The sequence below is a fragment of the Diceros bicornis genome, chromosome 2 (genome assembly GCF_020826845.1).
Source record: "Diceros bicornis minor isolate mBicDic1 chromosome 2, mDicBic1.mat.cur, whole genome shotgun sequence".
Taxonomy (NCBI): domain Eukaryota; kingdom Metazoa; phylum Chordata; class Mammalia; order Perissodactyla; family Rhinocerotidae; genus Diceros; species Diceros bicornis.
In genome coordinates this window covers 19,477,907-19,503,106 of record NC_080741.1, presented here as the reverse complement: position 1 = coordinate 19,503,106, position 25,200 = coordinate 19,477,907, and the positions used below count along the sequence as shown (strand labels likewise).

General features: G+C 39.0%; 1 protein-coding gene across 2 annotated transcripts in view; it reads right to left on the bottom strand.

Moving 5' to 3' along the window:
• NPHP3 (nephrocystin 3) overlaps positions 1 to 21,859 on the bottom strand; it is a 37,915-nt gene extending 16,056 nt beyond the window's left edge. Inside the window, exons 1-15 of one of the 2 annotated variants that reach the window (XM_058553017.1) lie at positions 21,461 to 21,859; positions 19,332 to 19,457; positions 18,387 to 18,537; positions 16,145 to 16,297; positions 14,967 to 15,100; positions 13,341 to 13,501; positions 10,433 to 10,589; positions 8,500 to 8,574; positions 6,627 to 6,800; positions 4,598 to 4,701; positions 2,814 to 2,928; positions 2,419 to 2,562; positions 1,845 to 1,942; positions 622 to 724; positions 117 to 199 (exon numbers count right to left, since the gene is read on the bottom strand). In XM_058553017.1, the coding sequence (XP_058409000.1) occupies positions 117 to 199; positions 622 to 724; positions 1,845 to 1,942; positions 2,419 to 2,562; positions 2,814 to 2,928; positions 4,598 to 4,701; positions 6,627 to 6,800; positions 8,500 to 8,574; positions 10,433 to 10,589; positions 13,341 to 13,501; positions 14,967 to 15,100; positions 16,145 to 16,297; positions 18,387 to 18,537; positions 19,332 to 19,457; positions 21,461 to 21,859 (2,177 nt within the window). Of the gene's footprint in view, positions 1 to 116; positions 200 to 621; positions 725 to 1,844; positions 1,943 to 2,418; positions 2,563 to 2,813; positions 2,929 to 4,597; positions 4,702 to 6,626; positions 6,801 to 8,499; positions 8,575 to 10,432; positions 10,590 to 13,340; positions 13,502 to 14,966; positions 15,101 to 16,144; positions 16,298 to 18,386; positions 18,538 to 19,331; positions 19,458 to 21,460 lie in introns of those variants that run through there. The other variant, XM_058553026.1, reaches the window with a different exon arrangement.
• Positions 21,860 to 25,200: the final 3,341 nt, after the last annotated feature.

The window sequence follows — 25,200 nt, the reverse complement described above, 5'->3', positions numbered from 1 at the left end:
AATCTGAGTGGCCCAGGGATTGTCGTAATGACCAGTTCTCAGTTTCACATGGTGCGGAAGCAGTCTGCAGCAAACAGAAAACATGCAGAAGATCACGTAAAATCACCACCACTTACCGCGCAATCATTTTGCCGAAAAGGGTGACATAAAGGGCATTGCAGGTTGTAGCAGAACGACAGTGTCGCTCTAGCTTCTTCTCCTGCACCAGTTTACCAAAGAACAAAACAAAAAGACAAAAACCACCCTGGAATTAAGCAGTCTTTACAACAGAGCCATTAACAAATATTCCCACAGAAATGACACGGTTCCCGCCATCTCATCAGCAGCAGCACCGCCTTGTGGCGGCAGGTCACAGATGCCAGTCACATGCAAAGCTTTTTTGCTTTTAAAATAACTACTTAATATAATATAATAAAATAAACCTTAAGATCTAAATCTTTTTTTATTCCTTCTTCTTTATTTGTTATTAGTTTAAGAGCAAATGTATTTAACAAAGAAATTACTAAACTCCAATTTTCCTGATAACCACAGAGAGTTCCTACACTGAATTTTAAGTCACATATAAGACGTTTTACAGGAAAGTGGAAAGTAAAAGATAGCAGCAAAATTAAAAATACTTACCTGCTCTTTACTCAATTTAATGTCTACAGAGTGGCATTCTGCAATTATAATAGATTTGGCATCTTTTGGATTTAAAGGATCAAGATGAAGTGTAGGCCACAACCTTTTATTTAAAGAAAAAAAAATGAAATTCTCTTCTAATAATACTGCAAAAGCTGTAATCTACCCACAAGTCAAAATCCATCATAAGAATTAATTTTTTATACTGCATTTATAAAATAAGCAACACTAATCTCTGTTAATCATATTAACTAATATTTCATTTAGTCTAATGTGTGTCATTACTTTCAGCAATTAATCACAACAAAGACTGTTATAAAATAAATAGCACATACAGTAGACAGTGAGGTAGTAAAAGATTTCTAGTTCTATGTTCTGTAATATCAGTAAAACTAAACATAGCTATTAGTACCTATGAGGAACAGTACAAGATAGAGTCTTTGCTCACAAGTTACTTATAATCCAGTTGGAATTTAATCACCTAACAACATGCATTCTCAGCAGGGTGGTGAAAATTGTTTCAGGGTAAGAGGGGAGAAAAAAATCTTATTCTTTATATATAAAGCACAGATATACACACATATCTGTTTAAATACATAAACTGACATATAGTACATGTGTAGTATTAAAATTTCTTGGGGGGAACGTGATTAGGAAGAAATTGTCTAAAAAGGTTCTTTAGGGGGTCAAAAATGGGTTGCGAAACACTGCCCTACAGAATTCAATCACTGTATCTCTTTTTTAGGACTGTTAAAGTAAGCCTCATTTTAGGATAACAGGTGTCTGGTCTACTAGTCCTAGCCCAGCCCTCTCCCTATCTTCCTCACCCATAAACTGCCCATTTAACTGTCCACTAGACATTGCTACTTGGAGCTACAACTGGCACCTCAAACTAACCACCTCTGAAAACAAAACTCATGACCTTTCCTCTACAAACCTGCCCATCCTTTGTGTTCCCTATTTCAGCTCATGGAACCACAATTTAGTCAATTTCTCAAGTCAGAAACTTGGAAGTCATCCCAGCCTTCTCCTCCCTCACATCCCAGATCTAACCTCCCACCAAATCCTATAGACTGCATCTTTTTCTTGAATCCGCCCACCTCTCCCCATCCTCACTGCCACTTATATGAAAAATATGAAAAACAAACACATATCAAAAACCTTTCCTTGTTTGTACTGAAAACATTCCATGTAAGCTGAAAGAACTCAAGTTAGCATCGTACCTCCATGCTGGAGGGCATGTTTCTACATTCACAGAAACAATTACTCTGACATTCACTGGCAGTGGATCTATCAGCCATTTCATGTGTTTTTCAACTTGCTTAAAAATATAAAAACAAAATTCAATCTATTAATTCAAAATATTTCAAAACAACCCAATAATCTTTCCCCAAGTAAAATGAAATTCTCATTAAGTTTCTCATTATTATTAAGGATAAAATCTTATTCTTGGATGATTTATCTCAGAATACTAAAAGAACAAGTGGCAAAACACTATTATTGCTGATCTGAACACTGGACACTTAAGGAAATACCAAGGCCCTAATAATTTGTCAAAATGAACAATCTTTGCTAGTTGTGTAAATTCAGTTGGTCTTTGTCAATAAGGTACTAAAATCCACTGGCATACAGTATATTTTTTTTTATCTACAGGCTTCCTCCCTAGAAATTAAACAGAAATAAAAGAAACAACATCAACAATTTTTTCTCACAACATATAATTTAAATGCTTGCCACAGCCATCACTCATATTTTTGTCTATGACTGTATCAATAGATTACAAAGTGAAAACAGTACCTGAACTTGATCTATAGAATCAATAATGATGATGACGCTGCCTTGATGACGAGCCGAGAGCTTTTCTAGCCAACGTGGAAATTCTTCTAGAAGCTTAGCAGGATCCAGTGTCAGAGCGGATACTGACCAAGAGTGTTGCATCAACTGCAAGACGAGAACACACACAAATCAAAGTAGTTATACTTCACCATAGCAGGTGGGAAATATTTCCATCCCTACTTTTTACCAAAATGAGTCATCAAGAGGACACGATTGCATCGAGTATGCTTTTTAACCTTATACACAACGAAAACAAATGGGTAATATTGATGATTGTTTATCATCAGGTACTTAGCCCCAACAATTTCTGAATCTAAAAAAAAATTCTGGTAATTCCAAAAGATGGCCTACTATACCTTTAGAGTTAATCGTTTAATAATCAAGGAAGACTCTGAGCTGGTTGACATGGGCCTCCCCACAAAATGAGAAAGAATTAGCGTGTTAGGGGAATTCTTCTGCTGTAATTGAATCCTGAAAGAAAAAGACTTTTTACAAGATTGATGAAGCTCCTTAACAGTCAACAAAAAAGAATTCACAATGCATTAAACATCAAATGCTACCTGTCAGAAATCACACGGTCAGTCACTTTTGAATAAACATAGGAAATTTCCATTTTTTTCTCCACTTTTAGATCCTTTTAAATAAACCTCTAAAATTTATAGATTCATTTTAATTACAAATTGATGTTAACTAATATAAACCAAAATAGTGTACATTTGAGATTAAGGTATTAGGAAAACGAGCATTAACCTTTAATTAAAAATATGTTATCATAGGGACAGAGATTGGATTGGTGGTTACCAGAGGGGAAGGGGGGAGGGAGGAGGGTGAAAGGGATAATTCAGTACATGCGTGTGGTGATGGGTTGTAATTAGTATTTTGGTGGTGAACATGATGTAATCTATGCAGAAATAGAAGTACAATGATGTACACCTGAAATTTTTACAATGTCATAAACCAATGTTACTGCAATAAACAAAAAATTTAAAAAAAATAAAAATAAAAAAAATAAACTGAAGAGGAAAATGCTAAAAAAAAAAAACCAATAATAATAATTCCATGAGGTTATTAGTTTTGGATAACTTGTATGACTTCATTCAGATTTGTACTAAAATATGAATAAATATTATTTAAAAATTAAAAAAAAAAAATGTTATCATGGGCCAGCCCTGTGGCTTAGCAGTTGAGTGCTCCCGCTCCGCTACTGGCGGCCGGGGTTCGGATCCTGGGCGCACACTGACGCACCACCTCTCCAGCCATGCTGAGGCTGCGTCCCACATACAGCAATTAGACGGATGTGCAGCTATGACATACAACTATCTACTGGGGCTTTGGGGGAAAAAAAAGGAGGAGGATTGGCAATAGATGTTAGCTCAGAGTGGGTCTTCCTCAGCAAAAAGAGGAGGATTAGCATGGATGTTAGCTCAGGGCTGATCTTCTTCACAGACACACAAAAAAATGTTATCAGAGAAAAAAAGAAGTTTCTTTGTTAAGTATAAAAATATTACTTTGCAAACATAACTTTAAATATAAGGGCAATAAAAAGGAAACATATGCTAACTCTTCAATGTAAGTAATAATTATGAATGAAAGAAAATATTCTTACGCCTTGTTTTTAAATAACATGATGCACTAAAACGAAACTAAAAAGAGTTTATTAGCTTATATGAACCCTAGTCCATAATTTGAAGAACTAGTTTACAGTCATAGTAAAGGTTATCTTTTATTTTGATATTCTTTAGGATTTATTTCACTCTAAACAGTCTGTCTTTGTCCTATTTCAAACATTTAAAAGCCCAATGAAACTTTTAAGATGACGCCAATAGTTGAAGATCAAGGTATATTCCCCTCTATAATTCCCTAAATCCATGCCATACTGACCACTCCCTTACACAGCACTCCCTCAGCTCTGACCTACATAATTTATGTACAGTCACCAATGCTCCTATTCCATATCTTCTCTCTAACATCCAAATTGGATATACTTCAGGGCATGAATCTATTATCTTCCTCCTTTTTGCTTTTGTAACGTTTAGTTCAGGCCATGCAAGAGGGGAGACACGCAATAATACATTTTGTTGAATAAATTCTCTAATTCAAACAACAAGGATGATAACAATTTAATTGCACTGCATCATACCACTTTGATAAAAGAAGGGATTTTCCAGAGCCTGGTCCTCCAGATACAAGAAGGGGTGGAATCGGTGCTGGCGCGGCCACTAGATCATTGAGGCGCTGGTAATACTAGAAACGAAAATGAATGTAAGTTGTGAGGAAGCACATGCCTCTCAGAATACTAAATAGGCAACTTCTGATTCTCCTCTGAAATTACTGGGGAAAAGCTGCACGAGAAAATGAAATCTACTTTCAGTCAATAGCCTCCTCATAACTGCTTCCTTTTATGGCTAGTTAAATATGCCCCAAGTAGTCAACTAAGAATGGGCCCCAATTTTCCCTACGTATAGTACTGCTGTAAATTAACAGATGAGGGACAACACTTAAGATCCCTGTGGCGTTCTGCAATGTTCAGATGTTTTGCAGAATGCAGCAGGGACACCCTAAACCACAGGAAGTATCACAGGGCCTTGAGGGCGCCGGCAGGCATCCTCGCCCTCCTGGTCAGAAGAACACCTGTCCTGGAGACCACCTCAGTTTCCAGGGACTTCTGAGAACAGGTCCAAACAAGAGCAGGTTTTGTCTGGGGCTTTGGAGTCTCCCAACCTGCTGCAGAGAATCAAGTTAGGATAGGCCACTAGAGATCTTTCTGAAATTGAGTGAGCTCTAGGCAAAGTCCAAGAACCCGTATCTACCAGGCTTTCCCCAGACACCAAAAACTGGTTCAGAGCTGTAAAAAAACACACTCAGAAAACCAAAATATCTCAGAAGTTATGAAGGAGTTTCCAAAGTCATGTTGGGGCTTGAGGTGTCTATTAAGTGAACCAGTGGTCTAAATGGTAGCTGGTAAGGAATTAAAAGAATTTGTAATGAGTAGTTTGTGGTTAGCTTTAGTGTAGCAGAAATTTCCAGCAACTACAACAGGTAATTACTTGGTATAGTTTTTCAATCAGTTTTTCTGTTTGTCATATCTAAATACAGAATATATTCCCCAGGAACTCAAATAATTCTGATAGCAATGATGCTTCTCAAGAAGCAAACGGTTTTATTGATTTACGACCTCGAAATCCTAACAATTTAGTTCACGGTCCCACATAAAGCCCATTTATAGACCCACGGTTCCCAAGTTAAGACCCCTTGCCATAGAAAGAGCAAAGGATTTGGAGCTAGGTTCAAATCCTGGATCTGCTATCTACTCCCTGTGTGCTCTTAGGTAAACCATCATATGAACCTTAGGCTCTTCACTCATAAAATAACAATAACAATATTCTCTTATAAAAAAACAACAATTTAACATTTATCATGTCCCAGGAACTGTGCCAAGTGCTTTATGTGCATTATCTGCTTTAGTCCTCCCAACAACCCTGGGTAGGTACTATTGGTTATTCTCATTTTACAGACAAGAAAGTCAAAGTCTAGAGTGAAGTAACTTGATCAAAATCCATAGTTAGGAACTGGTGGAACCAGGACATAAACATAGACAATCTAAATTATAAAAGTCTTATAAAAATACAGCTGTTAGTGACAGCTATGGTAATATTCTTTAAAATATTAGTTTTTACATTAATTTTTAAATATTAAGTATTTTTTGAACTTGGACACAGATTCTTTGTGCACTTCAAATTCTGTTCATTTGTCTAGATATTTAAGGATGCTGATGGACTGATTTGTCTATTGCATTAACTACTGTGCTTTGTTTTCTGAATGTTTGATATTTTGATTCTTCCAAGAATTGGAAGAATAGATAGCCGTACTATTTTATCAAGTTTCCTAGCTCTCCTAATCTTGGTTTGGTGAATTGCAGATGGTCGCATAATGAACATGTGGTTGATAAATCCTAATCTAACTAAAAATGTTTCATGCCCAGCAGTATATTTGAATCTCACATATCTTTCATATGATACAAACCTAAACATATATCTCAACGTAATCAAGCCTTGAAGGCAGACACTAACACAATCACTCACCTTGACTATATTTAGGTGAAAATACAACCATAATATAGCCTTTAAGTGGCGACTGATCTTTGTTGGAACAATACACCAAATGCTTACCTTCTCGAATCCCAAATCATGGGCTGAATTTGAAGCCTGCTGAAAAGTTTCCATTTGCTCTTGTTCATCATGTATGTCCCACAAAACATCACCAAAATCATCTTCTTCTGGAATAGAATCTTCACTGCCCAAATCCTTAGTCTCCAGGTCTGTGTTCTCAAAGCCCAGGATGTCCTGAACACCAAGAGCAAGCATACAAAAACAAATGAAGAAGATAAACACCTTGTAGCCGTGTTGGCACACAGGCCTGAGGGGGCTGCACCTACCGAGGGGGCAAGTCCAAACCTCTGGCCTTTGTACAGTACCTACAAGAACAAATTTATAACTATACAAATAAACACTAGTCTATAAATAAACAAAGAGATATTAAAATAATAAAAACAGACCTCTCTCTTTTATTAAAAATAAAGTTAGAGGGGTATTTGACTCCCACGGGATCTGTTTTCTGCAAAATGGTACACAATATCTTTGGTTATATCTGGCTGGTGAATAATGTTAAAGATCGTGCTAATGCCTAAGAAATATGCCGCTTTACATTTTTATAAGAATTTAATTACTAAGATGGGGTTTCTTGATATCAAATATCTCTGCTGTGATATCTAGTCTTTATATCACTAAAAATATGTTGCCCTTCAAGCATAAAGATGATAAATAATGTCCATTTTCACTTGAAATTTATTTTGTTCGATTCGTTTTATTTATCTTGGTCCTAAAACGCACAAGGTTGTTGAGAAGATCAAAATTGATAATGTCAATCTTTACACTAAAGAACACTATACAAAATGTGTTGCCAGAAGTCTTACCATTATGTTTTGGGGCTCATTCTTTTTCTCTGACAACAAATCTCCATACTTGTAATGCGAGTTAATTTTAAAAAGTGATCTAATCCCTTACTTTTCAAATAGGGTCCCCAGCCCTCTGGGGGAGCTGTCAGCAGGTATGGGCAACCACAGGCTAAACATGGTACATCTTCCTCTTGTGCCCATTCTACCTGAAGATGAGGAGTTATTTTTTTTTTAATTATCATTATTAGCATTTTTGCTGATATATAATTTTAAATTATTTTTAATATTAAAAATAAACACAGGTATAATATCAAGCAGACTACATAACTCACATAAATTTTCAAGATAATACTCGAGATACCATACGAACTTTCAGTTCGAGAGAGCTCTATGATCTATGACCTCAGACACCTAGAGGTGTGTTTTCACCCTTCTGTGCTGTTAGGGACAATGTAGTGAAAAAACGTGAGAAGGATTTTTTGCATTTACAAAAATTTAAGGTGCACACAGAATCTGAGAGATTTTCTATTGAACAGGATGAACATCTTCCCCTAAATACTTCTTTTTATCTATCTCTTTTGTAATCCATTTTACACCTACCAGGTATTGAAGCATCAAATAGTTTTGTGAGACAGATGAGAGATAAAGATACGTGATACTAGTAAGACCACAATAATATCATAGGATGGACTCCCACCCGAAACAATGGCACTCTCCCCAGGTATTGTTTCCAAAAAAACAAACAAGGGATTTTCTCCGGAAAACCCAATTTTTTTTTTTTTGTGATGAAGGCTGGCTCCCAGCTAACATCCATTGCCAATCCTCCTCTTTTTGCTGAGGAAGATTAGCCCTGAGCTAACATCTGTGCCCATCTTCCTCTATTTTGTACGTGGGATGCCGCCACAGCATGGCTTGACGAGCGGTGCGAAGGTCCACGCCCAGGATCCGAATCTTTGAACCCTGGGCCGCCTAAGCAGAGTGCAAGAACTTAACCACTACACCACGGGGCTGGCCCCCGGAAAACCTAATTTTATGGAAAATAGTCTTAAAATATTTTAGATGAAATCTTACAGGGAACGTATATTTACCTGTTTAATAATCTTTTCTACATAAATATAAGTTTTATATACTCCTTCTGCAGGATCTCCTGAGTGATCAATGATCTGGAAAAAAAAATTTAACAACAATAAGAAAAAACAATAATAACAGGAGGAGGTGGTGGTGGTAAACACTTTTATAGTGCTTACGTGCCAGGAACTGTTCTGAGTACTTTCCATATATCAGCTCATTTATCCTCATAACAACACTATGAAAGAGACACTATTATTACCTCCACTTTACAGAAGAGGAAACTGAGGCAAGTTAAATAACTTGTCCAAGATCACACAAGGGTTTAGTATGAACAATGCTGCAATAAAACAAAAAGTATCCTTTTTTTGCTGGTGTGTCCTAATTTTGTCTAATGTATTTCTGTACCACTAAATATACATAACCTTCAAAGCGCATCAAAACCAATCTTTATGCCAGTAAAGCTACAATTCTACAAAACAAAAAAGCAAAGAAGTTTATCCAACATTTAAATTTATAATCATGGTAGAGAGATCTTATTTTACTCTTATATAAAATAAATTCATCCTTTTAGTGTACTAAATTTAAAAGCAATAGTTATAAAATAAATAAAGATAAGAAAGATGAATTAATATCTTTTCCCATGGGACCTAGTGGACTAGGCTGATACTAAAATAATTAAAACAAAGAATGAAATGGCTCTGGAGCTAAAAATAAAAATGTACTCTTTTGGGGCCGGCCCGGTGGCGCAAGCGGTTAAGTGCGCGCGCTCCGCTGCGGCGGCCCGGGGTTCGCTGGTTCGGATCCCGGGCGCGCACCGACGCACTGCTTGGCAAGCCATGCTGTGGCGGCGTCCCATATAAAGTGGAGGAAGATGGGCACAGATGTTAGCCCAGGGCCGTCTTCCTCAGCAAAAAAAAAAAAAAAAAAAAGAGGAGGATTGGCGGATGTTAGCACAGGGCTGATCTCCTCACAAAAAAAAAAAAAAAAAAAAAAAAATGTACTCTTTTATCTTAGCCTCTTTACTACGTTACCCTCATCTCCGGCTATCTTTTCAATACTAAATGATGTAAAGAAAAATGCTTATACTCACATTTGATCTTATTTTCTGGCTGGGCACAGAGAAATAAAAACTTTGTCAAAATCCTAGAGTTGTTTTTGATGTATGCTTAACATTAACTATAAACATTTACCAAGTTATCTCAGTGTGCAGTAACGCAAAGCCTGTAATCTCTATTCTCAAATATATCCTGCCATGCATCTAGGGATGATCAAATCCTTCTCCCACTCATCATCAGTCTTTTGCTTTTCCCAACACTCTCAGGGAAGGTTACTATAAAAAGGCTCCTCCTTACACTACTCCTTGGTCAACAGTGGACAGAAGGACTCTGTGCTTGGGGAAAGAAGCACAGGAAAGAATCTGATCTGTCCACTCACAGATCATACTCTTTTTAGCCTCATGTTGTTATTTATTCCTCTCTTTCTCTCATAGTCCACAACCAACCTGTTAGGAAATCTGTTGGCTCTGCTGTCAAAATTTATCCAGAATCCTACTGTTTCTCACCACCTCTTCTACCAACACCCTGGTCTGAGCCACCAGCATCTCTCACCTGGATGACTGGGACAGCCCTCCAACTCTGCCCTCCCCCACTAGCCTACAAAGCACAGTCAATTCTCAACACAGCAGCCACAGACAGCCTTGTCAGAACAGAAGTTCTGCTGCTACTGCTTAGAGTCCTCCAAGGGCTCCCCATCTCACTCCAAGGAAAAAAGCCAAGGTTCTTTAGGATCACCCCCCTGTCACCTCTCCTACTAATCTCCCCTCTCTCACTGCTCCAGCCACACTGGCTTCCTTCCTCTCCCCAAACACGCCAGGCTCACTCCCGCCTCACGGCCTTTGCCTCACTTCCCTCTGCCAAGCATGTTCTTAAAAAGCAGCCCTGTGGATTTTACCTTGGCTTTGCTGGTCTTGTTCAGGTTAGAAACTTGATCAATCAATTGCTGGACAGAGTCAGAACTGACTTTGCCATCCTCCAAACGATGATAAATTAACCGTGGTTTGCCTTCAGGGTTTTTCAGAAAAGCTTCTTCACAGTCTTCCAATAAAAGGCTAGATTGGAAATGAGTATTTCTTGTGTTACCCTGCACTGTGGCAGCAAACAGTCAATCAACCTAAGTGCCAATAACGGGGCTTTACTACAATGACAAGTGGCCAGAAAAGGCCCAGCTGCAGAACAAGAGAAGCTCTCTAAAAATGGATGTTTTCATAGCTCTGTTCTGGCTTAGTCTTAAAATATGTTCATTAGCAGACAACAAGAGTAGGTCCAACACGCTGTGCATTAAATTAAATTTTAAAGCATATATAACTTTCATTTTTTAATCTAATTTAAAAAAACTCTCAAAAATACTGGTAAACATCGCTCAAAATAAGGGACCAGACACATGAGATTTTGCAAATAAACGGAAAACCTAATCACTTACAATTATACAATTCCCAAGTTAAAACACAAATATTATCAGCCTCAAGATTTCAAGATTTTTCTCTTCTCTAGTCCTGTAGCCTTTTCTCATCCACTAAATGATCTGAATCTTTATACCCAAGACACACTATAAGAAAGATCCAGAGGCCGTTGGGGGAAGTTAAATAGCTAGTAAAAATCTTGATTGAGTTAAAGTTTTAAAAAAATTCTAACTTTGCTACCAGGTACCATAACTACAGTTTCTACTATTCCTATTTAAATTCTAGAAAAATCTTAGAATAACCTATTAGTGTTTTGTACCTTCAAGGAAAATTGCAACCAAGGCCCCTTTCTGAAAAACAGTAAACGCAAGTTTGTCTAGAGAGACAAACTAGTGTGTATATGCAGGGGAATGCTATTACATGACTCAGAATCTGCATAATAAACTAAAATACCAGCCTCAATACAAAACAGAAGAAAATAATGTTCTATCATATATTTCTGTGCCAATCCAATCAATCCAAACGATAGAAATTTTCCTTGTTAAAATCATTCTGACCATGTTCTATAAAATTTTGGAATTTTAATGGTTCATTTGTTATTAATTTGGAAGAAAAGTCTGCAGTCCACCTGAATACCAACGAGTGGGCCTTCTGTTTAGATACATATTCCTATTTCAAAACCAGTCCCTAAAAATTGACATGTGGCGCTCAGATAAAATTATATGATATCTGGGATTTACTTCAAATACTTTGGTGGGAGGAAAGTAGATGGGTTACTGGGTACTGTTCAGGGGACATGTTTCTAGATTCATCTCTTAGGGAGGATGGGGGAGCCATCAGGAGAGGTGAAAGAGCAGCCTGAGAGAAATAAAGCCTCCACCAGCCCCTGTGTAGTTTGAAGCGCACCCCTACTGCCATGCTTCTTGTCAGCCATAAAAGAAACAAATAAGGAAATAAAATAATCAGCAAATGGAATAAGAAAAATTAAAGCAAAAAAAAGGAAAAAAGAGGTTAAGATTAAATTTTAAAAATTAAAATTCTTATTCTTATGAAGAATAAAGTTTTTAAAAGATAAAATAAATAAAATCTTAGTTAAAGGAGATAAATTGAAATCTGCCAAGCAAAGTAATAAAATATGAAAGAAATGAGAGCTAATAGATTAAGAGGGGTTTAAAATGAGAAAGTCAAAAATAAAAATAAATGTTAAAAGTATAAAAGTAATGTACAATAATGTACAAAATATGGATATAAGGTAAGAAAAAACCAAAATAGTTTTAAAGATTAAAGATAAGAATAAGAGAAAAACAACAAATGACATACATTACCACTTGAGATAAAATATTATGCAGATATTAAATAATAAAACAGGATGTATTCTTAATAAATATAAAAACAAAACAGGAAAGGAAAAGTGGGGGAGGAAGTAAAGAAGCCCAACTAAAGGCAATCCAGTAGAAGCAATCCTAAAACTTGTTTTGGGTGAAGGCTCATTGACCAGGTGGTTCCCCGGCCACCTGGCCTCCAGGTAGAGTCTTAAGGACCAATGACGGGTTCTACTGCAGGGTCTCTGGTAAAGTTTAGGGCTCCACATACTTCTACACACAGTTCAAGTCAGAGCTGGTCCTCAATAAAAAGAGAAAAATGCTTTGGAAGGGTTAAATACAATCAGACAGCAAATGTAGAAAGAAAAATTAACCTCTTATTAAACCTATTTTGTCTTCTATCTATATATCTAATCGGTAAGAAAAAAAAATCTTTATTTGCAGACTAGATTCATTGGTGTGATTACATTCACGTTATAAGAAAATCGCTCACTTTACTGGATTTAAGTAGTAAACTCCTCAGAGAATTAAAAATATGATTTAACACCTATATAAGTGTTCAAGTACGTCTCAGTTTGTATTTGAAGAAAGAAAATAATGAAGGTTAATGCTGATTATTGAATCGGGGTGCCCAACTTTTTCTGTAAAGGGACAGCTAGTAAACGTCTCAGGCTTCGCAGGCTACACGGTCTCTGCTGTAACTACTCAGCGCTGCTGTTGGAGCGTAAAAGTAGCTGTGGAAAATACACAAGTGAACACAGCTGTGCTCCAATAAAGTTTCCTTTATAAAAACAGGTGGTGACTGGATCTGGCTCAGGGCCTTAGAATGCTGACCCCTGATTAAAATGATCTTTACATTAATGATGTTCATCTTACGACCTAGTAAACAAATCTAACAGTGTGAAACTTCTAATTCTTTCTTTTATTTAAGTATGAAAAGTCATAGAATTTACTGAATTTCATGGATTGTTTTTGATTATAAGAACGCAACTAGAACTTATCTTTCATGCTCATTTGGCGATCTCAATTCTATTTACAGGTTTAACTCCTGCAGTCAGTCACAGAATTTTCAGCTTACCTTGGTAAAGTTAAATGAATGAATAAGATAACTAATGAACTCTTCTCAATTTCCCATTTTCTTATAGTGAGGTACTGATTTTCAATATCTATTGGAAAATATACAGCATGGAAAAAGTATCCCATTGTCTCACACATTCTTTTAAGTTTAGGCGAATAGTCCTAAAAATAAATTAAAATATATAAAAGCACAGCTTATTTAACTAGAGTTCTAGTAGCTTCACACTACTTAAAATAAAAAAACATGCTTTAGAACAGGTTATGTCGGATATTTTCTGATTGAAAATTTTAAAAAACATATAATCACATTTTAAAGAAAATCTTCAAAAGAAAAGCCAAGTTTTCTATTAAAAAAAAAAAAAACAATAGCTTAGCAACTTGGCTGTTTCCTAGCTCAGAAAAAGATTTATTTCATAATAAAACCTAAAAATAGGTTTTTTTTGAAGAAAAATATTAGGCTATTTTGCTTTGGTATTTGTTTATTTTTATTATTATTATTACAAATGATTTGTTTTATTGTAATAAAGAGTGAAAAATATAAATCCATACATCTATACAGTAAAAAGTGTCCATCATGATATATTAGATATATTAGAACTCTAAAGCAAACAGACAAAATAAAAATGCATTGGTCTATAACAAATTAAGTTACTAAGTAATGATGACTATTATTACGCAATAAATTAGTAATTCCCTCAACATGTGTTTGGGGATAACCTATATTCAGTTAGTGAGTGGAAGCTTTGGTTTTCAAAATTGAGTAATATCAAAAAGGAAAGCTAAATGAACTTATTTAATCAACAATCTGGAGGATATTAATATAGCAGGTATAGCATGTGACATGCAGATTTATTTAAAATTCAATTAGAATAGTAGTTGGCAATCTTTTTCTGTAAAGGGCCAGATGGCAAATATTTTTACAAATCAATAATAGTTTAACAACTTGGCTGTTTTGGCAGAGGCCTTTGTGGTTCATTTAGTCTCTGTCACAACTTATTCTGCTGTTGTAGTGCAAAGTAGCCAAAGACAATATGTAAATGAATGAGCGTGGCTGTGTTCCAATAAAGCTTTATTTATAGACCCTAAAATTTGAATTTCATATAATTTTCACATGTCACAAAATATTCTTCTTCTTTTGATTTTTTTCAACCATTTAAAAAGGTAAAAACCAATCTTAGCTCTGGGTCATACAAAAACAGGCTGCAAGCCAGATCTGCCCCACAGGCTGCAGTTTCCAGACCCCTGCCTTAGATTAACCCCAATGGCTGCCCTGAGAAATTAAAAACCATGACAAGGATTAAATTTTGTTATAACCTGAAACAGATTCAAGGATAGACCTGGAAGATATTAACTAAAGTAGGCACTATTAATAATGGTCTTAAATATTGTGGAGAAAGTGTAATGAAGCATTAAAAAGCATCAAGTTCCAAGGGCTTAATTTGAGTATACTGATAATACTAAGCAAGATTCTTCTTCTTAAGAAAAGCCTAAGATGCTTCCTGCTCTTTAAGACATATAATCTAGTAGGTAGTAAACTACTTGGTTTAGATGTAATAGTATCATAAATAAGACACAACATTAACTTGTATTTTAAATCAGTGAATACAGAATTTATAAAGGTCCTTACCTTAAGGAAAAGATCCATTTCCGGCTGGGTTTCGTCTGTATAAATGAGGTAACATCTGACAGTGTTACTCCACAGAGAATGTGAAAACAAGGGAGTAACCTGTAATAAACTAGCTACAGCAATATCCCAATCATCTGAAAATAAAATTTCTCATAAGTTCATGAAAAAAATTACTAGAAAACATTTGAAAAGATGATTCCAAAAAAAGTCTGAAAAAACACAACAGGCATTGTAGAATGGAATCTGATCTCACTTGTAACATTGACATAGCTTCTAGAATAATATATTAGAAGGCAATCAGTTCTCTAAGCTTGAATTCTATCCTGGGGCTTAAAGCAATCACCGTCACCAGTGGTCTTTGCTGGGGTACCAATGGTTCCAGTCAGATGTCATGGAACTATGCTACACGAGATGTTCAGTTAGTTTGCTACTTGAGGAGAGCCTACATTCTCAGGCTGGCCCATGGTTTCACCTACTTATTATTGAAATATATTGAGTCAAAAAGAAGTTCAAGAATGGTGTAAAATGAAGAGTAACCATATGCTATTTAGTGAGAATGAACATTTTAAGACATATTTGGCTAATTCAAAAGGCATAATTAAAAAACTGATTTTCGTTTTGCTAATAGATAAATAATTTTATAGTTTTAAGAAAAAACAGTGGAGCTACTTATAACATCTTAGATCTGCACTGGTATTGAAATTCTGAACAGATCTTAGAGCTGTTTTGGACACCAAATTACATAAAAATAATGAAAACATTCTTTTGACTAAGAATACTATATTACATAACTGAGGTTTTGTAGTCTATTCTACAACCTGCTCTAACCTTCAACACCATCAAAGATGCAGAATGAAAGACTAAAAACTACTGTTTCTCAATTAATCTACATTAGACTCTCACTGCTCAACTACAACACCTGAGAATTCAGACCAGAAGCTCAGTTATTAGAACCTGATTGGCCAGTCTGGCCTTGGAGCACCATCTGATCCTGATGTGAATTATGTAACCTCATCAGCCCTGGTCAGTGACAACACTAGCACATGATGGTTTGACAATGGAAGACACCCAGAATACAAATCTCATGCTCTGCTGATGGTAGTTCTCCCAGCACAAGATTATAGTACGTGAACGGTCACTACCATTAGCCAAGGTAATTGGCAAATACCGTGTGTTACCTCTGTTGACGTTTGCAAAGGGTCCTTCCACATCTATAGAACTATGGGCGAACTCAGGGCCCCTGAAGGACTGCTGAAGCTGGATCATACTCCCTAGGGATGGCTCACTTCCCAAGGCCCCACCAGTCCAGTATTCACACTGGGTTCCAGCAGCTGTAAAAGCAAGAGATTTTATCTTGTGAAAACCAAATTACTGAATGTTCAAAAACTTATCACATATACTGAACAGAATTTCTACTTTAAAAAGAAATATTACAGTGGCCGCCCGGTGGCGTAGTGGTTAAGTTCGGTGGGCTCCACTTCGGTGGCCCAGGTTTGTGGGTTTGGATCCTGGGCATGGACCTACACACTGCTCATCAAGCCATGCTGTGGCAGTGTCCCACATACAAAATAGAGGAAGGTGGGCACAGATGTTAGCTCAGGGCCACTCTTCCTTAAGCAAAAAGAGAAAGGTTGGCAACAGGTGTTAGCTCAGGGCCAATCTTCCTCACTAAAACAAACAAAAAATACTACAATATTGTAAATGCAACAACTATTCAAACTTTAATGATTTTGAAAGTACTTTGCCACCAACTTCTGCTAAGTTCTAAGGTGTTGGTTAATATAATTCTGGTTATCATCTCAAATTCAAAGAGAGGATTAAAAAAAAAAGATGAAAAGAAATAAAGAATACAATAACCAAAAGAATTATAATAACAGAGAGAAGTTAAAAACATCCCCCTCACAAAAATTCTAAAAAACATTTCTAACTGTATGGTTTAGGTATCAAGGTAAACTTGAAGGCAAGAATTTCAAAGGAAGCCTATTACCAGAACTATTACCAGCATACCAGTAATTAATATTGGTAATTCATTAGGATGTAAACTGAGGATGTAAAAAGTATATCCTCTTGAACTTCCAAGAATAACAAAATTAATGTCTAAATCAATAGGTAATTATGAACATGTTGATTTTTTTTATAAATTATATTTGCCAGAATATCTACATGGCATCCTTCACTAACTCTAAGTAAACTGGTATTTGGGCTAAATCTCTGGCAAAACTGAGATTACTGTTTGTAGGTCTTTGAATCTCAAATGAGTAACATTCCCTTAGGCATTCCCTCTTCATGTTTAAATCAAAATATGAAGAAAGACCTAGGAGGAAATATTAACTTGTTTTTATTAATTTGCCAAGACAATTATAATACAATAGTTTTGAAATGCTGTGCATTTTAACATATGTCAATACTGAAATAACCACTAGGATGAATGTGGGGGCATAGAAGCATCTTCTTAGTCACTCTACACCAATAAGAATCACTTCATTTTTTTTCTCAAAAGTTAGTAATAAAGTCCCAGGATGCTGGTCAGATTCCAACGGTACTAAAATGCAAATTAAGAAGGAATTGTCAGTTGTCATATTTCACTCCAAAATGCATCAGTTTGTAAAAATATAATTAGAGTTTTTTAGAAATGGGAGAGTGACTGCATTTTTCCACCACATTTAAAATAGAATCTTTTTCTTTTTTCAGTATCGGTCATACTTTATTAATATTTTCTTAGAACGCGGTGGACCCTTTCATTCTATGATTCCAGGTTTTTTTTTTTATTTCTAGAAAAAGACTATTTTATATGCTTAATTATAAAACAAAAACTTTTTGAATAGTTCACAAAGCTGCATTGGAAACCACTGAATGAATTAGTATGCAGATATTCTAACTGACAGTTGCAAAGAATACATCATTACGGGGAAAAATAATGTGGCAGGGACTACTAGCTGTCTTCCAATATCCATTCTCCCCTCCTTCCTTTAGTAACAGAACCCCAAACTTTTGGTAGATACATGGCTCTCCTGCTAATGATTACACTTTCCAATCTGCCTAAGTGTAGTTCTGGCCAATGGGATTTGAGTAGAAGTAATCTTTATACCTTTCAGATTGTGTTTTCAAGGAAAGGAATGTGTACCCTTCCCTCTTCCCCTGGCTAAAATGTAGATGTGAGGGTGGGACCTGGAAGAGCTATCTTAAACCAGAGAAAAGCTATGAGCTAAGGTTGGCAGAGCAGCAAGACAGAAGGAAACTCAGCCCCTGACAACACCATGGATTTCCTAGAAAAGAGCTGTCATGACAGCAGAGAAAGAAAAAGTGCCAGTCTATTTGTAACAGCAATCACTTATAAGTAAAAGGATTCAAAGTTCGCTCTAAAATATCATTACACCTATATTGAAGGCTCAAAATACTATAAATAGGAAATAAATTTACCAGTAACATCCGTACAGTTGTCATCTGAATCAGACTCCCCAGGATCAAATACTTGGATCCCCTGAGCCTGCAGCCTCTGAAGCTTGCTCTCCAACTCCCGCTTAGCCCTCAGTAAGTCCTGAATTTCATTTTCCTTGGTCTCTCTAAAAATCTATAAAAGAAGAATTTTAATTTTGAAAACTTTTCCATAATCAAAAAGTTGTGTCATCAACTTTTAAAGGAAAAATCTTTCGTTCATAAAACCATTATTCATTTGGTCTTTGATCTCCTCTTTTGTAGGATGAATAATCCTAATAACCCTAAGTACCTCCACCTCACTGTTCCGTTACTGGAAACCACTGAAATTCTTGCAGGATGCGTGTCTGTGGCGTGGGGCTGTCTTGTGCACTGTGGGATGTTTAGCAAGGTTGTCCCCCTCCCACTAAATGCCAGTAATGTCCTCCCATACAAAACATTCCCAGACATTTCCAAATGCCTTCCCCCCATAGAGAAACACTTTCCTTTTTTTTTCAAAATCCCTATTAAAATATTCACTTTTACATCTTTTCTTTGAAATTATCTCAAATTTACCAGGTCCAACTCAAAAATGTAAAGAATCTTCTACTCCAGTTCTTATAACTTTCAAGACTCCTACATCATTTACTTCTATTTATTCATCACAGCATTATATGAACTTTTAAAATACACTATTTTTGTTTTTGATTTTTTTGCTGAGGAAGATTAGCCCTGAACTAACATCTGTGCCAGTCTTCCTCTACTTTACATGTAGGTCGTCTCCACAGCATGGCTGATGAGTGGTGTAGGTCTGTGCCTGGGATCCGAACCTGCAAACCCAGGCCACCAAAGTGGAACATGCTGAACTTAACCAGTACGCCACAGGGCTGGCCCCTAAAATATACCGTTTTTATTCCACATCACTTTGGGGTAAAAACATAAGGAATTTACCTTGAATTGCCTTTTAACTTTATCTCTGTCATGTTCAAATGTAGCTGCTCTCTCCATTGCTTGGTATTTCGCTTCTAAAGCACTTTCCTTTTCCCGAAGTATCTTCTGATAAGTTTTTTGAAGTGCCTGGAATAGTTTACCTTGTTATTTCTAACAAAATTTGTATTTCTCCCAAGTTTTACATTATCTTACAAACATATTACATATCTTAGAATTTTAACAATCGACTTACTATTTTAACAGTTATTAAGAACTGCATACTGCCATTTTATTCAAACATATAATGAAAAAAATGCAAACACAAAAACTATAGTAAATGAAGACATTCAACATTAAGCTTTCAATGGAAATTAATACTTTTTCTTTGAAATACTGCACCAGCTCTTAATCTTCTCTACACCTCAGTCTTCTCATCTTTAAGAGAACAAAAAGCACAATTTATAAGGCTTAACTTGAAGGATAATTAATTCAGTGAGACCGTGCACTCCTTGGCTCCACGTCTTCCTCATCTGGCTGTCCCTGGAGCCCTCACAGTGCCTGACACACTGCAGGCCTCCAGTAAATACCTGACTGAATGGATTAAATAAATACAGAAGAGTTTTTTAATGCCTAGAATTGGGAGAAAGGAACCAAAAGGGTTACATAAGGAATCAGGATTGGTAACAGGAGGAAGCTGGGACTGTGACATTTGTCAACCATTACCGCACTCTCTCCTGGTTGGTCCAGGCTTCTTTTCTACTTCTATCTCACAGTTATTTCCAATGTGCAGTGTCCACTGGACAGTGGCTTGGACACATGAAATCAGATATCTGAAATGCATAAGTCCATTTTATACCTACAAGTGCTCAGTAGGAAAAAGTGATAAGACAACAGATAGACTGCTGATAAGTATGTCTTCCTAGGTAACAGTGCTAATTATACCATAGCTAATGGGGGTTGAGTTGACTAGTATCCCTCATCTAGAAGAAAGAAGCCTTCTTCCTTTTAGAAAAATCAGTCTGAGGTATTTATTCAATTCCTAGTGTGATGAGCCCAGGAACACTTGGGCTGTCTAGATCTCTTCCATAGTAAAGAAAAAGAGAGTAAACAAACCACAACCCTCAGACCAGCCCAAAACCCATGGCACAAAGTCTCACAACTTTGCTCACAGAGAAGAAACCTCTTGCTGCATATGCTATTTTTTTCTTAACTACTCTCAACTTTTTTTTTTGCTGGACAAGATTCACCCTGAGCTAACATCTGTTGCCAATCTTCCTCTCTTTTTTTTATTCCTCCCCAAAGCCCAGTCCATAGTTGTATATTCTAGTTGTAAGTCCTTCCAGTTCTTCTATGTGAGCCACTGCCAGAGCATGGCAACTGACAGACAAGAGGAGTGGTTCCACAACCTGGAAACTAACTGGGCTGCCACAGTGGAGTGCCCCGAACTAACCACTAGGCCATTAGCACTGGCTCTTTATATGCTATTTGAATGAGTTAAAATAGATCTACCACAGGGAGGGCATGCAATAATTGTTTTTGAGTAAATTAATCAAATGGATTAAGGGAATTTAACCACACCTAGGGAACGTTTTCATCCACAGCAATTAAGATGGTGAAAATCAGGGGACTTCCAGAAAAATTCACTTCAAGATCATTAAAACCTAAGAGCTAGGGAACTTCTCAAAGAAATCAAGACATGAGCCCCACCTTGGAGGTGAGTAAAATTTGAGGTGGAGTTAAAAACTCCTAGGAAGAGTGTGCTGAGTTGCTTCAATACACGTCACCAAAGTCTTGTGTGTGTTTGTGTGTCTTGGGTGAACCTACTTCCCTGGAGCCCCCGGAGACCGGCATTTGCTGCTTCAAGACACTTTCAGGCTAATTGCTTCAAGGTGTCTGAATGAATGAACCAGAAATAGAAAGGGGGGAGTGAGGTTAGTTAAGGAATCAGTTTAGATCCCAAGAGCATATGTTCCCCCAAATTAAAATGCGGAGTAGCTACCGCTCAACTTTCAAAACCACTTGTTTTGGAGAGGAGACAGGATGGACGAGGACGGAGTCAGGCGTCCAGAGTCCAGCCTGGCGGTGCCGCCAAGCAGCTGCGCGGCGTGGGCAGGCCGCCCCGGGCCTCAGTTTCCCGGGGCCCGCGTTACCTGCAGCTCGGCCCGCAGCCGCTTGTTCTCCGTGTCCAGCTTGGCCTCGCGGCGGCCCATGGACAGCAACTCCTGGTTCTTGCTGACCCGGAAGATCTCGTACTCCTTCTTCAGCCGCTCGTACTCGGCCGCCGCGTACTCCAGCTCGGGCACCGACGAGCCAGTGGACTTGAAGCTGGCCCCCAGCAGGCCGCCGCCGCCCGCCCCGCGGGGCAGCGACCCGGGCCCGGCCCCCGCCGCCGCCGCCGCTCCCGCGCCCCGGCGGAACGAGCTGCGCAGCAGGCGGGCCTTGGGCTTCACCTCCACCGGGATCTCGCAGGCCTCGCCACCGCCCGCGCCGTACGTGTCCTCGATCACCTCCCCGCCTGCGGGGCTCACGAGCGACGAGGCCGTCCCCATGGTGCCGGCGGCCGGCGCCGCTCGCCAGCCGGGTACCACAAGGGGGCGGGACGGGGCGAACGGGGCTGGGCGGGGCAGCAGGGCGGGGCGGGGCGGGACAGGGGGCGGAGCAAGGGGATGGGCGGGACACCAGGACGGGGCGGGGCGAGTGGGATGGGGCGGTGCAGCAGGACAGGGCGGGGCAGCAGGGGGCGGGGCAGCAGGGGGCGGGGCGAGCAGCGCGGCGGCTGCGCGGGACCCGCACCGTGCAGGGCGAGGGCTTATGGGCGAGGGCGCGCACGGTTTCTCTCGGTGCCTCTGCCCGGCTTGAGGCTCCCTGACCCGCTTGTGCCTCGCAGTGAGCCCAGGCTTGGGTTCCCAGTTGCTCCGCCTCGGCTGCTGCTGTTTCTGTCACTGCCGCTGCCCCTGACCCAGCGCTCCTCTGAAGGCAATTGGGAAATCTAAAATTTATTGAGCGCCTGCTATGTGCTTCTCACTGTGTGTTTCCCAGTATGCATGTAGTTGGAATGACCAGCAGGACAGTACCAGCCAAAAAAAAGAGCTTTTAGTCTTGACAGACTGAGACCACCAGAGACAATCCTTAGACGAGGTTTTTTGACTTTTTGCAACAAGGGACATTGGAGACCGCACATCAGAGGAACTGTGGGGCATCTCACCAAATAACGGGAAGGATAGAGTATTACAGTATTTGGGGGAAGGGTGAGGTTTAGGTGATAAGAAAAATGAAAAAGGGGAGCTGTTTTAGATTTTAAAGTCAGGGGAAGGGTGGAGTTGACATCTTCTCCCTTACCCTCTCTTGCGTTCTAGCCCCTCCAACTGCTACCTCCAGGTTTGGAGCCGTGGGAGAGAGGACAGGAGAGGGGGCAGGAAAGGCTTTATTTGATTGACACTGCTGTGAGCTGGATGTTGGTGCTCTTTGGACTTGGGAAACTGCTCAAGCTGGCCCTTTTTCTCACAGGTGGTTTTGCAGGTTCTTGCAAGACCTCTCTCCGCCTCATAAATGGAAATCTTTTATCTTCAACTTATTGATTCCAGCTGGTGCAGCTCTAATCCATCTGGTGCTCACTCCTTCCCCAGATGTAAGGAATCCAGTGATACTTTAAGCATCCTCTCTGCTGATGTTTGTTCGTTCCTCTAGGGTCCCCCTTGGACAAATCCAAGATAATCCACTCTGGTTCATTTGCCCGTGGTGGTGGTGGGAGGGGCGGGGACCACATCTGACCACAGGTCAGGTTTCCTGGGAAGCAGACTCTGGGATGGCAATAACCATGCAAGATGTTTATTAGGGAGTGCCCTTGGGATCAACACCTATGGAAAGGAAGGGAAAGAAGCAAGACTGGGCAGTGGGAGAAGCTGAGCTTTGCTCCAGTCTTCATGGAGGCCTCAGCCAATCAACAGGGAGTTCTGGAGCTGGGATGGTCCTGCAGAGTTTTCCTAAATTGGGGTAGGGGGCTGGGACTTTGTACCCCCCTAGCAGCCAGTAATCAGCTCTCTTCAGCCACAGCAGTCTCTGTGGGGACTGACAGTGGAGCACTGTCTGCTGGCATCACTTCCAGTGGCTGGAGGAACAAGCCTTTCAGGCATCACAACATCCACACAATACGAAACACAATCTTGGCCCAAAGAACTCTGGGAATGCAGGCCAATTCTACCTCCCTCCATCAAAGTAACTAGTCATCCTTTCTCTTACCCTTTAGATTTTCTTCAGGAGCGAACCAAACACCAGGCCACTGTGTTCTTCCAACTCCAGGAGTTACATGTTAAATTCTTCAGGTCATCTCCTAAGATAAAAGGAAACATTCCCACCATCACAGTACCTCAAGAACTCTCTCCCTTTTAAAGTCCTTTCTCATCTCTAACTTCCAATTCTTGTACCCTCAATGTGGATCAGTGGTTTAAGGGTCATCCACTAGGCTTCTTACCACCTCTTCTGAAACATTCTGCTAGTCTTGCACCTCCTTTGAAATGTGCCTCAGCTGAAGACTTCCATTATTATGCTTGCATAATAAAATAAAAAGCCATCACCCGTTCCCTCCAAACCGATAACAAACAAACTACACTAACTTCCCACAACTTGTGGAGTAAATTCGGATTCTGCAGCCTGGGACTGAGTGCCCCCAAGCAATGAATTTCTCCTTTCCCCATTGCTCATCTATCCGGTAACATCCCTCTACTCACTTCCTCCACCCTAGTCAGGCTGATTTTCTCTTCCTCATACCAACGTGGTTTCTGTTTCCTTTCGGCATTCTCTGCCAGTCCTCACTTCTTTCAAAGTCTAGCTGCTTTCTCGAAGAAACTTTCCCTGGATAATCCCACCTTTTGAGAGTTTATCACATCAATAGTGTCTGTTGAACAATCCTCGCCTACTATGTGTAAAGTACTGTACTTAACTGTTTTCCTGAACTTGTCTCCATTAATTGTGTCTGCATTCTATCAATCTTTGGTTTTTGGTAGTTGTTGTTGTTACTATGCCATTTGTTGCTTAGATTCGTCACCAGCAACCCTTATCGAGCTCCTGCTGAAAACATAATGTAGCGCAAATGACTGATGACCCAAAGAGATGTCAAATGTGGTCCCATGTCTCAAAAAGCATAGGAGTTGTCACTGCCTTCCTTAACTTTTAAATAGTTTTGCAGGTGCCTCAAAATACAAGTCCAGGTTTGCTGAGATCATGGGGACTTCCCCAAATAGTGGTTACTGGCTGTCTTTCTCACCAAGGGCAGTATGTATGAATTCAGCACGCATCCTGACCTTGGGTAACTGTTGGTTAACGCCTAAGTGACCTATCTGAGTGCGTGAGCCCAGAGCTGATTGGATACAGAGTGCCAGCAGATACTCAGTATAATAGTGTGGTTGGTTTTCAACATATTTCTTAATCCTAAAACATCACAGAATTTAGTCTAATTTCCAATCTCATAATTTGTTTCCCTTCTTTATGCTGAATTTAACCCACATACCTCAGTCTGCATTTTGAAAGGATAGCTTTGAATATGGAAATATGGTGAGGAATAAAGTCTCTGGCAGGCAGCTTATGGCTGCTTAAAGATGGCTACAAATTTTTTAACACTCCTTCCATTGAAAGGTGAGGTTTGTGATGAGGACAGGCTATATAATTTGTGGGACCCGGTGCAAAATGAAAATGTAGTGCCCTTTGTTCAAAATTTGTAAAGAATTTCAAGGTGGCAACAGCAGAGCATTAAACCAAGCACGGGGCCCTTTTGAGTTCAAGGCCCTATGGAACTGCACTTAGAGTTCTTCAAGGGGGCACACGCTCAGGTCGCCAGCCTGTTTACGACTCCGCCCCTTGAAGGTTGGGCTCTGTGCCTGCTTTGACCAGCGGA